The sequence below is a fragment of the Camellia sinensis genome, chromosome 6, assembly GCF_055761805.1.
Source record: "Camellia sinensis isolate YWXY chromosome 6, ASM5576180v1, whole genome shotgun sequence".
In the NCBI taxonomy this organism is placed as follows: domain Eukaryota; kingdom Viridiplantae; phylum Streptophyta; class Magnoliopsida; order Ericales; family Theaceae; genus Camellia; species Camellia sinensis.
In genome coordinates this window covers 113372392-113387431 of record NC_138966.1, presented here as the reverse complement: position 1 = coordinate 113387431, position 15040 = coordinate 113372392, and the positions used below count along the sequence as shown (strand labels likewise).

The 15040-nt window shown below is 38.9% G+C and overlaps 1 protein-coding gene and 1 long non-coding RNA gene across 2 annotated transcripts; one reads left to right on the top strand and one right to left on the bottom strand.

Moving 5' to 3' along the window:
- Positions 1-4565: 4565 nt before the first annotated feature.
- On the top strand, positions 4566-8112 carry LOC114291136 (sequence-specific DNA binding transcription factor). The gene has a single exon (XM_082876949.1). The coding sequence runs from the start codon at positions 6516-6518 to the stop codon at positions 7872-7874; it is 1359 nt and encodes a 452-aa protein (XP_082733075.1). The 5' UTR covers positions 4566-6515; the 3' UTR covers positions 7875-8112.
- Positions 8113-12513: 4401 nt separating this feature from the next.
- LOC145794025 (uncharacterized) lies at positions 12514-13828 on the bottom strand. Its single transcript, XR_014333977.1, has 2 exons — positions 13629-13828; positions 12514-12970 (listed from the first exon to the last, which is right to left on the bottom strand). It is a non-coding gene; the product is annotated as an uncharacterized LOC145794025 (long non-coding RNA).
- Between the last annotated feature and the right edge of the window lie 1212 nt (positions 13829-15040).

The window sequence follows — 15040 nt, the reverse complement described above, 5'->3', positions numbered from 1 at the left end:
CAAACACAGAGCATGCCCAGCTCTTCTTCTTCTTGGTTATTCCTCCTTGCTGGACGCCAGCTCTTCTTCTTCAATGCCCTCGTCCAGGGGGGTCTGGGCCACATCATCTTCACCTATCGTTACACTACTCAGGTCCAAGTGTGGGAACAGCTCTTCAGCTTTGTGCTTGAACATCTTCCAACCGCTGTCCCAGAACTTGGCCATTTCGTGCTTGTAGAAGTCTGACTGCTGGAAGCTTTCAATCACCTCTGCCTCTGTCCTACCTCCAGCAGTCTTCCTTGATGGGCCCACCCCCCCAGACTCTTGCCCAGCCAGACTCTTGGCGACAGCGGCGTCTACCGCCATCTGAAATTCGGGGGACCCTTTATATTGCTCCACTGCTGTGACTCACAGATCAGGGTAGGCCGCCCTCTCAGACGCTGCCTTCGCCCTCTCTTCGTCCAGCTTTCTTTGTAGGGCCCCCCTTTCAGCAGCCGCCGTCGCCCTCTTCTCTTCCACCCCCTTCTTCAGACTCTACAACTCCGCCATCGCCTTCTCTGTTTCCCACTCCCTCAGAAGCCTCCCCTTCTCCTCCTCTGCTCTGGCACGCTCTTCCCCCAACTCCTTCAACAGATCTCCAATTCTGGAATCTGCTTCATCCTTTTGGCTGACCAGCTCTTCATTGCTGCTCATGGCCTCTTCATGCCGCTCGACTGCAAAGGCGCAGGCCCTTTCAGACTCTTCTAACTTTTTCTGTTCGCCAGCCAGTTGGAACTCGAGCGACACGACCTTAAGGCGTGTGTCCTCCAGCTCCAACTTGACTGTTGGCAGATCAGCATGGGCAGTCTTCCAGTCGGCACTGTCCTTCTTCAATTTGGCCAACTGGGCCTTAGCCTCTTCAGCCTTTAACTTGGCAGCCCCTGCCTTCCTAAGGAGGGCCCTGCCAAGGTAGTTACCTCCATTTGGGCGGAGCATAACCCCCTCAGCAGGTCAGCCTCATTATATCCTGATGCCGCGCGCAGAGCTGTCTCCTCCACAATCTTCACCAAGCGGTCTGCCCCCGCCCTAGCTGGGCCTTCTTCTCCCTCCAACCTTCCAACTACCGCGCGCGCATGATAGATTGCCGTAGCCAGACGAACCCCTCCTTCTTGGGGGGTAGGCCCCTTCTGGACCTGCTCCCTTCCGCTCGGCGCCGCCTCAGTCAGCTCAGCCTTTACTTGCACTGTTGGAGCAATCTCCACAACCTCCACTGTTGGGATGACCTCCACCACCTCTGGGGCATCCTTGGCCACAGGGACCTCCACCTCAGTTGGGGCCACCTTAGCCCTCTTGGCCCCAGACTCATCTGCGGCTTCCTCTGGGGCACTCCTCTTCTTCTTCTTCTTTTTCAGAGCCTCCCCCTCCTTTTTGGCCTGTTCTTTTCAAGGGTCTACGGGGGGCGGCCGCGGCTCAAAACTGCTTAAGTCTTTTCCCCCCAACGGCCTTGGGCGCGGTCGGATCCTGTCCCGCGCGATCGGTTGAGGCGGTCGGTCTCCTCGCTCTTCCTTCAACTTCGTGGCCTTGGCCAGAATGGCCTGATCCTCTACCTCCTGAGCTTTTCTTCTCGCCTCCAATTCTGCTCGGTCGAGGTCCCTACCCTTCGGCTGCGGTCCCAGCCCCGCCTCAAACAATGCGGACGGTTGAACAAGCTCGTTCCATTTGGCCTTCTCTCTCTCTCTCCACTCTTTCACTCTCTTCACCCTCTCTTCCGCCATTGCCCCCAGTCTCGACTCCATCGACCTAGTTGGCACCTTCCAGATGGTGCGCACCCCCACTCCCCCATTAGCAGACACGTAGAACCACCGTGGCCGCCACCCCTTGATCGATGTCGGCAGCCCCGCCACCAATCCCCTCCCCATCACCGCCTGTAGGGTGAGCCACGTTTCTTGCTGCCCCGACGCCTTATAACAGGAAAAGAACTCGTCTACCGTCATGGCCTCCCCTCCATTCGCCTTGGGCCACGCACTCGTACAGGCCAGCAGAATCTTCCATGCATTAGGCATCAATTGCCCCCGCGCTACCTCTAGGCGATTCAGCACGTCAACCACCACTTGGGGCAGTGGCAACCTCAGCCCACCTTTTAGCGCCTCCTCGTACAGGGAAAACTCCTCTGGCCTAACAGCAGACGTCCTTTCCCTTGATGTTGGCAGCAATAACTCCACCTCCGCCGGAATCTGGTATCGTTCCCTGATAACCTCCAAATCCGCCGCAGTGAGTGTAGATTTGTTCGCCTTAGTGTGCCACTGATATGGCTCTACCTGGCTTAGTGGCTTTGGAGCCAATATCAGGGGCGACGCCTGCGATTCTCCCACCGGTTCCCCCACCCCCACCCCCACCATTCGTGTCTCCATCCTATATCGCGCTGCTAGCTCCTCCGCATCATTGTCTCCCAGTGGGTCCACCCTCACATGGACTACTTCTTCTTGTGCCATTTCTAGGGTTTGCTTATAAATCACTTCTAACGCAGGAGCAAAGAAGTTGAGAAAATGCTACACAGGTGTGCCGTACGCAATGAAGGAATTAACACTTGGATATTTTGAGTTTTTGTAAAAAGGTAGGTGAAACGCATTATACCAAAAACCCACGGTTTACCCGTATTCCATGGATCCACATTAATTTTCGCCCGTTTCAAAACCTTTCAAATCAACCGCCAAAACCACCTTTTCAAAACCCCCTCGTGACCTATCGTTTCATTTCTGCTCCAACGCTTCATTTTCCCCACGATATTGCCACGTGTATGGCCACGATTCACTGTTCCCTCCCCTTACCCTGTCCTTTCCATTTCACATCATCACATAGCCCCACCCTACCCCCTCTCTTTTTGAGCCCTGCGCCGTCCTGGTCGGCACGCCTAGCGATCGACCCCTCCCGTTCGGCCACCCTTGCGGTCAGCACGCCTCACGGTCGACTCCTTCCGCTCGACCACCCTCACGGTCGCCCCCTCTCACTCGGTCACCCTCGCGGTCGGCACGCCTCACGGTCGACCCCTCCCGCTCGACCACCCTCACGGTCGCCCCCTCCCACTCGGTCACCCTCGCGGTCGGCACGCCTCACGGTCGACCCCTCCCGCTCGGCCACCCTCGCGGTTGGCACGCCTCACGGTCGACCCCTCTCGCTCGGCCACCCTCGCGGTCGGCACACCTCACGGTCGACCCCTCCCACTGGGCCACCCTCACGATCAGCTTCTCCCGCTCAGTCACCCTTGCGGTCGGCACGGCTTCCAGTCGGCCTCTCCACTCGGTTCGCACTTCTCTTCCTTATTACTGTTCCCTTCGTTGGGCTGAAGCTGCACTCGGAAATGGAGGACTACTGACATGGATAGGCCCACAAGGCATACGGCCCACAGCAAACCACCCCAAACCCATCGCTTGGGACCAATAGCATAACCCGGTTGGCAAAGCCCAGGACAGCTGGAGGCCATCTAGACATGGAGGGCCAATGGCATTCGGGTACATGGCAGGTGAAACACAGGCCACATCAGCAGACAAAGATCTGTAGAGTTATTACCACAACACATCACCATTAATGCAGCCCATCACAACATTTATTACAACAACACCTCCTCGTCGGAATAGAGCCCCCTCACCCTGAACAAGGTAAGCTACGGCACAGGCTTTCGGCGGAAGGGGGCGCGTCACAAGGGACAGTGAAATGATTACCAAAAGATATAAGCAAGAATAGAAAGACAAGAGGAAGGTTAAGCTTTTCATCTCTCTCTCTCTACATTTCCTTCTTCCTCTACTGATTCTCTTGTCGGAGGGTTCACTGGGGGACTGTCCCGTTCCCCTTTGGACTTGCTTGCAGGTCATTTGACAGAATCATCACCCTGAACCGGAACTTGAAGAGCTTGGACCAGTTCGACCCATCCACCCGGGACGGACTGTATTATCAATAATAATTCCTTCTAGAATCACAAAAAATGATAATAATTTAGTTTGAAAAATTATATTGGAAAATATTCTTTTTCAGGACTGGCCGCAACTTCAAAAAGACAATTTATTCATTCACGCCATATTCTTTCACATGAGTTATTATAATTTATAACAGTTCTAACAATAAGAACACTATTATTATAAAATTTTAAAAATAGTATAATTGTTATTTTTTATAGTGGCGAACACTATTATTATAAAATTTTAAAAATAGTATAATTGTTATTTTTTATAGTGACGATAATTTTAAGGTAGAGTCATCAAGACTCCACTCCAAATAAACTATAGGTAAAGTAGAAGATATCAATAAAAATCAAACTTAAAAATACATATATTTTCATAATTTATTTCGAAGGTCATCTCCTATATGCTTAAGCTTGACAACTGGATTAAAAAATTAAAAAAGAAAAGTGTAGGTGAATATACATAAATTTAACAAAGATGACCTTCCAATGAAAAGGGTTAGGTTCCAATAATGTGTACTCAATAATATAAAATTTCCCATCACATGGTAACATCTTATTATATATTTGTCACCACAAGCTTTTTCCTGCTGCTTCCCTTCAGGGGAGGGAGTGTGTGGCTATGACTTCCTGAAAAGTATGCCAAATTGGACCCACCAGATCCCACCCATACATTGAATCTGAGAAAATCTAGAAATTTTATAACACCTAAAAGAAGTTAGGAAAATGCCCCCGACCCAATGAGGGTCATCCCACCACCTCCACTGTTTTTAATTGATTCATATTATTTTTATTTTATTTATTTATTTATTTTTTTGTTTTCTACTTACAGTCTCTCATGTGGAGGTGGGGTGCTGGGAGTCACCTCTCACTGGAGGTCCCCAGCATAATTGAAGAAGTTAATGTATGTAATTTTATAATTATATTACCATAATTGATAGTAAAATTACAAAAATTCATAATTTATTTAACATAATTACAAAATTTGTAACATTATTGTAATGATTCATTACTAATACTTTTTCTAATGGTATGCCTTATTAATTACATAATTGTAACTAATATGGCTAAAGTTGGTAATTTTGTATATAGTCGGTGGGACTTGTTTGGTGTAATTTTTTTTTTGAATTGAAAGTTGACAAGTAAAAAATTGAAGCCAAAAGTACACCTTTTCTAATTTTCACATAATAATTTGTAAGTAGAATATTGATTAAATAGTTTGACACATCCTTTAAAATAAATAAGTCTCATAAAAAAGTTTTCATATATAAATGGTTCACAAAACAATCTCTATATATATTATCTATATTAGCAATGATTTATATTTTTGAATGATTTGATAAATAAAAAAATAATTTAACCAAATAAAAAAATTATTAATATTTATTAAATGGGACAATTATTGAATATAGAAGATAAATAAATAAATAAAATTAAAAAAAAAAAGGTGAGAGCGTTCGCACAAAATGAGTGTATATATTTGACAAAAAATGGCTATTGATTATTTTACGCTAAGTTTGGGAAGTGTCAAAAAAAAGTTAAAAAGTCAAAAAGTTATTTAAAAAGTTAAAAAGTTATCACTATTAACTAAAAGTTAACAATTACGGCTGCACAACTCTCAATATTAATTTTCCCCTTCACATTAATTTATACAATTTTTTAATACATATTTTTTTCTATAAAAAGTTAAAAAGTTAACCTAAACATTCATATTTTCAACCTCAACTTTTTAGTCTAAAAAACAAAAAGTGCACTTATTTAGGACATTCCAGACAACCCCTTAATTATAAAAAAATAAAATAAATTAAAAAATTAATAAAATAAAATATCACATCTAAATCAAAATTATTTTATTTTATTTTATAAAAATCAAAAAAATTTTAAAAAAAAATCTACCCCAATCAAAACTTTTTAATCTAAGGTAAAAAACCAAAAAACCATAAAATCAATCACAAACGAAGGCTATGTTAGCTCCAAACATACATACAGATCTCTCCAACCACTTCTTCACTCTCATAGCTGTATTGGGATTTTTTTCGTGATCAGACACTAGATTCTCGGCTTAATTACAGGAAGCTTTCGTGTAGCTTTGTGGGTATTCATATATCTAATTTTTCGAGCCAGATAAGTTGCTATGTTCTTCTTAGATGAACCCAATTGTTGTTTTTGATTTATTATTTGTTTTTCAGTATGTTTCTTTCAATTTTAGGTGGTTTGCTTATTGGGTTTCTTTGATTGAGTGGATTTGGGTAATCTATTTGTGAGTTCTTTTGGTTTTTGTTTGGTATTGTGTGTATAATCTTGAAATGTGTTAGTTAAATTGATGATTTAGATAAGCTCTAGAAGGACCTTGTTGTGCTTGAGCATCAATGACTCGTAACGTATTTTGGTTGTTTCTGAGATGGAGTGTTATGGAACTGTATGACAAATGGCTTCCATGGAGCAAAAAGTGGAGTTGGAATTAGGGTTTTAAGGGAAACAGTTTCATTGATATAATCTGAGTTCAGAGAGAAGACCTCTGAAGAGTGAAATTTTACTGTTGGATTAGGGTTTTCGAGGAATTTCGGTTTGTGGGTGTGATCTGTATTGTTCTTAGCTAGCAATGGAAGGCAATTTATCATCAGGAAATATGATTCCGGGTAGTAGTTCTTTTGGGGGGCTTGACTTGAAAGGTTCAATGCGAGTTCATCAACAACAACAACAACAACAACAACAGCCGCTTACCCTCCATCAACAACATCACTCTCTTCCTAGACAAGGATTGATGGTCCATCCATCGATTCATGAGAATTTTCCGCTTACTATGTCAAGCATGCAAGATTGTGATCAGACCATCCCTTTGGCAGATTTCTCTAAAGGGGGAGAGAGGGGAAAAAATTCTGCGAGTGACGAGGATGAACCGAGCTTTATGGAAGACACGATTGACGGTCACAACGATGGGAATAGAGGGAAAAAGGGGATGCCATGGCAGCGTGTGAAGTGGACCGATAAGATGGTGAGGCTTTTGATTACTGCTGTTTCTTACATAGGTGAGGATGTTGCTGCTGAATATGGTAGCGGAACGAGGAGGAAATATGTGAATTTACAAAAAAAGGGCAAGTGGAAATCAGTTTCGAAGGTCATGGCCGAAAGGGGTCATTATGTTTCTCCTCAGCAGTGCGAGGATAAATTCAATGACCTCAACAAAAGGTACAAGAGGCTTAATGAGATCCTTGGGAGGGGCACTTCTTGCCAGGTTGTTGAGAGGCCTGAACTCTTGGACATGATGGATCATATATCAGAGAAAGCAAAGGAGGAGGTTAGGAAAATTCTGAGCTCGAAGCATTTGTTCTACGAAGAGATGTGCTCTTACCATAATTCCAACCGATTGCATCTGCCCCATGATCCCGAATTGCAGCGTTCTTTGCGTTTGGCTCTTAGGAGTAGAGATGATCATGACAACATTGATGTGAGGAGGCACCCACAAGACGATCTTGATGAAGATGATCAAGATGCGGAAACTGATGATCGTGATGAATTTGAGGAAAATCATGGTTTGCATGGGGATCGTAGAGCAATGTATGGGGTTTGGGGCTCTGCAAAGAGAATGAAACCATGCCAGGGTCAAGAAGATATTACTTTAGGGAGTTCCTTCACTGCTTTAGACTGTAACAAAACTTTCAGTTCTCACCCACAAAATGTTCAGGGTGATACGAATGAAGGGTTACCCGAAGGTGTGAAAGCAAACCTGTTGCAAAGGCAGTGGATGAAACATCGCTCACTTCAGTTGGAAGAACAGAAGTTACAGATTCAGGCACAAATGTTGGAATTGGAGAAAGAGAGGTTCAAGTGGCAGAGATTTTGCAGGAAAAAAGACCGGGAGTTGGAAATGATGAGGATGGAAAACGAGAGGATGAAACTTGAGAACGAGCATATGGCATTGGAGTTGAAGCAAAAGGAGATGGCTGCTGAGTTTAACTAAATAGCCTGTGTGGTCAAAATTAGTTTGTCTGGTAAGGATTGGGTGTGTGCAATGCAAGTTTTTGTTTATTTGTTTCTGGTAAGCTTCCATTGATGTTATCTGGGTTGTGATAATTACTTTAGAAACCTTGTTGGAAGTAGTGTCCCTGTGTGCATATACTGTATAAACTGTCAGTTATTTCTGTTTTTCCTTAAATGAAATGGTGTTGCCTACAGGTGTAGCATATTTTGGTAGAAAACCTCTATGTTCTGATGTTGTTACTTTTACACACACACACACACACACACACACACACACACACACAAAGAAAGAAAAGAAAAATTCAAGCACAGCTGCAAGTTCATTGACATAGGCTAAACGGACCAGATATTTGTTTAGAGAACTGATATATCTTATGGGTATTTTTTTCATCTAAAACATTGATTTGAACTGCTCTTTTTCATAATTTTTTGCAACTTAAATCATGAAAGGAAATGTTTTGAGTATTAAAACATAGCCAATAGTTACATTACAAGAAGGGAATCCCCTCTGAAAAAACAACATCCACAACGATAGTAACCCATGTCACTTAATCTGGGAGATGACAAGCTGGCTAAGCTTACAACAGACCTAATCTGAGCACTAACATTATAAATTTGCTGAGGTATGCATGATTAAGAACATTCATCAGTTTGAAACCCCCTATTTCCACCCTCTATTGTATATATAAAATAAAATAAAAAAAACCATGTAGCCCGCACATGACCATTAACAAACTGCATTTTCTCTCTCTGAAAAGACAATTATGCTGTTCTGTTCGGAAAGACCAGCGAGTGGTTTTCACATATCTTATGTTCCTGCCCAATCAGTTGCTTCTGTTCACTAATAATAGCACAATATCTTACTGTGGTTACTGCTTAATGAAAGAGTGATTTGAATATTTTTTTCTTGGTTGGATTTTTTGATGGCCAACCTTGTGAGGCCCTAAATGAGCTACATTAGGCGAGAATGTGTAGTTAACATCATTTTGAATCACCTTCATATGTTGATATGTGAGCACTGATACTATGGTGTTATGATAATTTCAGCACCATCATGGCTAACATATAAGCTTTGGAAGGTAGCAAGACAATGTTGATTTATTTCAAGTAATCTATGTATCACTAGAGCAGTTAGCGAAGATTCCAATCCAAATTGTTACTGATATTTCTATATTGAATTGCTTCTGCCAATTAAGTGACAATCCAAATGAAATAAAATAAAACATCAAACTGATGTGGTGTTTCAGCAAAAATGATTATGTTTTGTTGTTTGAACGGTATGTTTCTCTGTGAAAATGTTGCAGATGGTAGGATCAAGATTCTATCTGAATGGGTGCTTTAATAGCATCATATGCATATCTGAGCTACACTAGTTTCCTGTGTCACCATTCAGTTGGGCAATTTAATCTTTATTTTTCAATCATCAGTTGCTTTTGTTCTTGGTTCTTGTTTTAAGTCATTTCAATATATCTTCAATCACCTATTCCGGAATCTCCTGCATGTTAATGAAGGTGCCTGTTCACTTTGTTATCGATCTTATCTTTGCATTTCTATTTGTGTTTGGTTTATTGTTTATCATCGCAAGACATATCTAGGAAAATTGGAAGTGCTTGTCAAAGAGGCATTGAAAAGAACTTAGAACTCCTTGCACATGCTTGAAGTCAAATAAGCCATTCTTGGTGTCGCAAGGGTAATTTATGGTTGACAGTCTGCACCAAGTTAGGCTCCAGCATGCTAATTTTTGTTAAGTCAAGAGTAAATTTGCATGAGATCTTTGTAGTTTTAGAAGAACCCTGGCTGGACCTCACATCATTGTTGGTTCTAGAACTTTTTAGCAATACTGTTGTAATGGTAGTTTTCCAGTTGCTTTAACTTTCTCTATTTACTGTAGTAGGATATGAAGTTTTCCGGGTTCAATGAAGTGGTCTTTAATATTTTGTTTTAAAGTGTCATCATCCATTAAGGTGGTTTTTGGTTCTTCAAGTGGTAATTGGAGTGGGGAAACGCTGTGAGTTTTTAAGAATCTTGCCTTGGAATTTACTGCAACATAATGCATTTTTAATCTGTATTATACAGCTGTGGCAAATCCATTGTGTTGTGGATGTGTCTTGTGGTGGGTTTTGCAGCGTTCCATTTAGGACATGTAGGCTTGTAATGTGAAGTCCATATGATTCTCTTGGCATTGTTCTATTTGATTGGCAAAACTGAATTGGAGAAGGTGGATACTGGGCTTAGCTGTGTTTTGGCTTCTTCAATTTAATATTTTCTATAAATCATTGGTGGAGAGGAGGTACTTTATTTCGTCTGAGATATGGGAAAGCTCCAATTCTGCCTGCTTGCTGGTAATATATTTTGCAACTGGTGGCAAGTCAGGTGAATACTAGTAGGATCTTTGTTGGTTGCTTTCATTTTCGACAGCTATATTTTGCTTGGTTGTAATTTTGAAACGACACTTCTGTACTTGATGTTGAATAAATTAACGCATGTTTATGCACTAATTCTAGAACCCTTGATTTGACTTTATGTTTCCAAGAATCTATCTGTTTCATCATTCTTAATACTTATGTAAAGAAGATTTATTGTTTTAAATTTAAATTCAACCATCGCTCACTTTGACAAACATAAAAAATTCTTCTTTTTCTTCTTTTTATTATTATTTTTTTTGTTGTTAGTTAATTTTTTTTCTTTCTTTTCTTCTAGAGAGGCTAGTTGTGAAAGCATTCATGCTATAGTTTTTGCTTTAAAGTTTCCATGTGCAGAGCCAGAGAACAATTTGATTTAGAAGTTCATGGCCAATCAAAATTAAAGCCTTACTTTTAGGCTAGTGAGATTGTTGACTGTGTAATTAAGTTGAATATTGGTTGCATTTGGACTGCCCAAATTGGGGGGTATTTTGAAATTTACAGGAGGTGGTCAATATCAGCAGTTTGATGTTCATGAATTTTACTAATCGTTTGAATAATCACTTGGAATATTGTCTATGCTAATTGTTTGAATTAGTTACTTGGAATATATACACTGCTAATAGTTTGAATAGTCACTTGGAATATACCTCACTGACTATATATTAGTCAGTGATCAAATCCATTTACCTGACTACAAACTGTAATTTGTACTTTTGTGCTTTCTATACAAGATGCATCCAATGATTTGTTGATGCAGGACCTTAACCAAACCAAATTAAACTAAAACTAATTTAAGCCTTGTGTCCTATTTAAGTGGGTCGTTTATATGAATCTTTTTCACTATTCTTCTCTTTTAAGGGCTAAATGCTTTGTTGAATTACACAAATTCATATTTTTTTTTTACTACTGTATCCCATGTCAACTGAAGTCTTCCTCTCCTCTTAACATTTCTATTAATGGTGATTATGTCACTCATTGTATTTATAGATTTTTGTTGTACATAACCAAACTATCTTAACTTGTTTTCTCTGACGTTGTCTTCAATAGGTATTACTCTTAGCACACATCACAACTATATTCATTTTTATTTCTATCTTTCCTAGTCTTACCACAAGTCCATCTAAGAATTTTTATCTCAGCTACATTCATTTTATGAACATTTTATTTCTTAATTATCTAACATTTTGTCTCATAAAGTATCGGTTGCCTTATAATTGTTCTATAAAATTTTCTTTTTAAATTTGTTGAGATATTCATCGATTGCATAATATACTAGCCGCATTTCTCCACTTGACCCAACTTATTTTGATTATATGGATCACATCATCTTCGGCCTTGATATTTATTATTCATTTGAAAATATTATGATGAGAAGCTCTGTTTTTCATGCACTGGGATACATCTACATACTGTTCTCATTCCAAACATATTTTGTTTCTTTATTCGCTCTCTAAATCTAGACATTGCTTGTGGTTGAGAGTTAAGTAGGATTCTTGGATTTGAAAAATGTTGTTTCCCAGCACTTAGGTATGTGCATGAGTCATAATATTTTTACTCATATTTAGAAAATGGATGGATAATTTATATACTAATTTGCTTAAGATGGAACAGTTACGTTCTATTAGATGATAATTTTTTTAGCATATGTGATCTCTTCAAATTTTGATCAGCTTGTAAGCTGTGATTGAAGTATATAGAATTTACTATATATATATATATATATATATTTTTGTTGATAAATTTTATGTTTTACAAGAAATAAAGAAGGAAAACTAGATTCCAAGAAAGCATCTATTGCCAAACTTCAAATTCGAATTCATGTTTCTTTATCTACATTCAACCATTATGTCACGACTTTGTAGGAATGACAATAGAGGTTAATGGAGTGAATATTAATTTCTCATTTTCATTCCCTTATAATTATTTTTTTGCATTTCCCATTCTCCATTCCTCACGGGTACTACCCTCCCCATATCCTAATGGGTTTTTTTTCCAACCCATTTTTTTTTTTTAAAGGTTCACAATCAATTTTTATTTTTATTTTAATTTCTTTAAGATTCATAACCAAAGCTAAACATACATATATTCAATCTTATTTTATTTTATTGGCTCAACAACAAAATCAAATACACATTAATTAATATTGTCACATTATTCTTGTCAAATTTTATGTATATTTAGAATTTTTAAATTTATTTAGAAAAATACTATATCTACAAAAAAATTCCATCTTCTTTTTTAATTTTTTTAATTTTATGTATCTCAAAACATGATTTAGAACAAAACCATATATTCAGAGGTGGATAAATAACAAGTGTTACAAATCCATACTTACAAACACATATATATCAAATTACATGAGATTAACATGTAATTAAAATTAATACCCATCTCGAGTCATCATGACATGTAATTAACTGATTGTCACAAATCCAAATTTGAAAGCCCATCTCGAGTCATCATGACATGTAATTAACTGATTGTCACAAATCCAAATTTGAAAGCCCATAATACCCATCTATACTCAAGACCGATATATATTTTTTTTTCCAAAAAAAAAAAAAAGAAGAAGATGGTAGAAGGGACTCAAGAAGAAACTCACCAATAAATAGTACCAAAACTTTTCAGAAGGCATTGAGATAGGAATCAGAGGACAAGGAAGACCAAGAGGCTGCAATACCAAGGCAATTTATATAGGGAAAATAAATAAATAAATAAATAATAAAAAAAAACTAAAGTACAAAACCACAAAAAGGGTAACAAAAATCACCATCTAAATCCTTAAAAAATTCACCATTTTTCCATATTGGGGTTGCTTAGAAGGAAAAAAATTAAAATAAAAAAGAAAGTAAACCATTATTATTGGATTGTTTGTCTTTTGTTATATCAAAATAGAACAAGAAAGAAGAAACTTTTGTAAGAACCTCGAGAGAAAGAACAGAGAAGAGACACAGTCAGCGTTGGTCCAAGTTTTTATTGAGAAAGTGCTTCAAAATCATCATGTATAGACATATTCACATGTATTTTTTTTAACTAAATAAAAATAAAATGTCAAACTCACATCGATTATATAACAAAAAATAGACATGAGCAGTAATTTAATAAACATGTATCAAAATACTTGAAACCAAAAAAAAAAAAAAAAAAAAAAAAAGGGTAGTGAAAACATATGGAGAAATTATTTTCTGATGTACCTATAAAAAAAAAAAGAAAAAATTAGTGGGTACCCATCTCCAGCGGAGATTTAAAGAATATCACTTACCTTACCCAACAGACAAGAAAAAAGAAAAAAACTTATGTATTTGGATTGGGTCTCCATGGATACCTACCTAATAGATTATCCATTGTCATCCTCAGCTTTAGTTATTTCCAAGCTATTCATATGGCACTTCACAATCGCAAGTCTTACTTGATGATGCGAAGCTAGCTAACTCACAAGTTTGCAAAGAAGAGAAGTAAGAAGATAAAGATAGTTTGAGAGAATGCCTTTGTATTCACTTTAGGAGAACTTGTACAACTCTTGATTGATGATTGGAGCAAATACGCCCCTCTCCTATTTGTAGGCTCATTTGGAGCATTCTAGAACACACAAGAAAGAGATATGTAGAAGCTTCTCATAGAAGCCTTCTTACAAGTTACAAGAACATTCTATAATGCCTTCTAGAAATATCTATACAAATACCTACAAGTCTAGTTACATGTACTAGAGTTTGCTAGGCAGTTCTAGATTCTTTCATTAGCTCCCATTTGGATAGTATTTTTTTCCATGAAGAATTCAGTATGATGTTACAACTAGTTGTAATTGAAGTTTTTTTTTTTTTTTTTTTAATATGCTGTTTTTATATTCAGGTATTGCAGTTTTACAATGGCTTTGATTAGTTAGAGGCATGTAGCTGTAATAGGAAAAACTATTTAGTAGTCTAGAGCATCACGGTGACACGTGTACCAACGAGGGTGTCACGACCCAAACTTGCCTCTATAGGTTTAGTATCGCAACCGGCCAGTAATTCTTGGATTACCAAAGGCCTCTTAACATAATAATATATAATTAGGGGCTGCGGAAGCAAATACATAAAATATACATAGTCCGTCGAGCTGTGAAGACGTACATGAAACAGATAATCTTAAACTTTTATAAACATACAAGTGACGTCAAAAGATACAATATTTATACGTCACTTCATGTACATAAAAAAAAAAAAAAACTTGTTCATGGAACCAAGTCTTATATTTTCATAATATTACAGCCACTAAACTTGACTTTAACTGGAACCTCCTTGGGAGGTACAAGGGTTGACTGACAAAAACTGAGATGCCAGGTCCTCAACTCTGAGCCTGATTACGTGCCTGATCACCTACATACATAATATAGATAGTGAGCGAGAGCCTAGTGAATAATAACAGAGTAAATGAGTAAATGAATGATGTCCATAACTAAGCTTGTACATTGAATAGATTCACAATCGTATTCATACTCAATTCATATACAGAATCTAGAATTCATGCTTGATCATACATAGTTCATCCGTTAGTGTTAACAGATCATATACAGAACATCATAGATTATACTTGTCAGTTCCATAGAGAAACCTCCAACCGGGTACAGATAACTTGTCAGTTTCATAAAGGAACCTCCGGACTGGGAACGGATAACTTGTTAGTTCCATAAAGGAACCTCCAGCCGGACGTAGATAACTTGTCAGTTCCACAAGGAACCTCCGGACTGGGTACAGATAACATA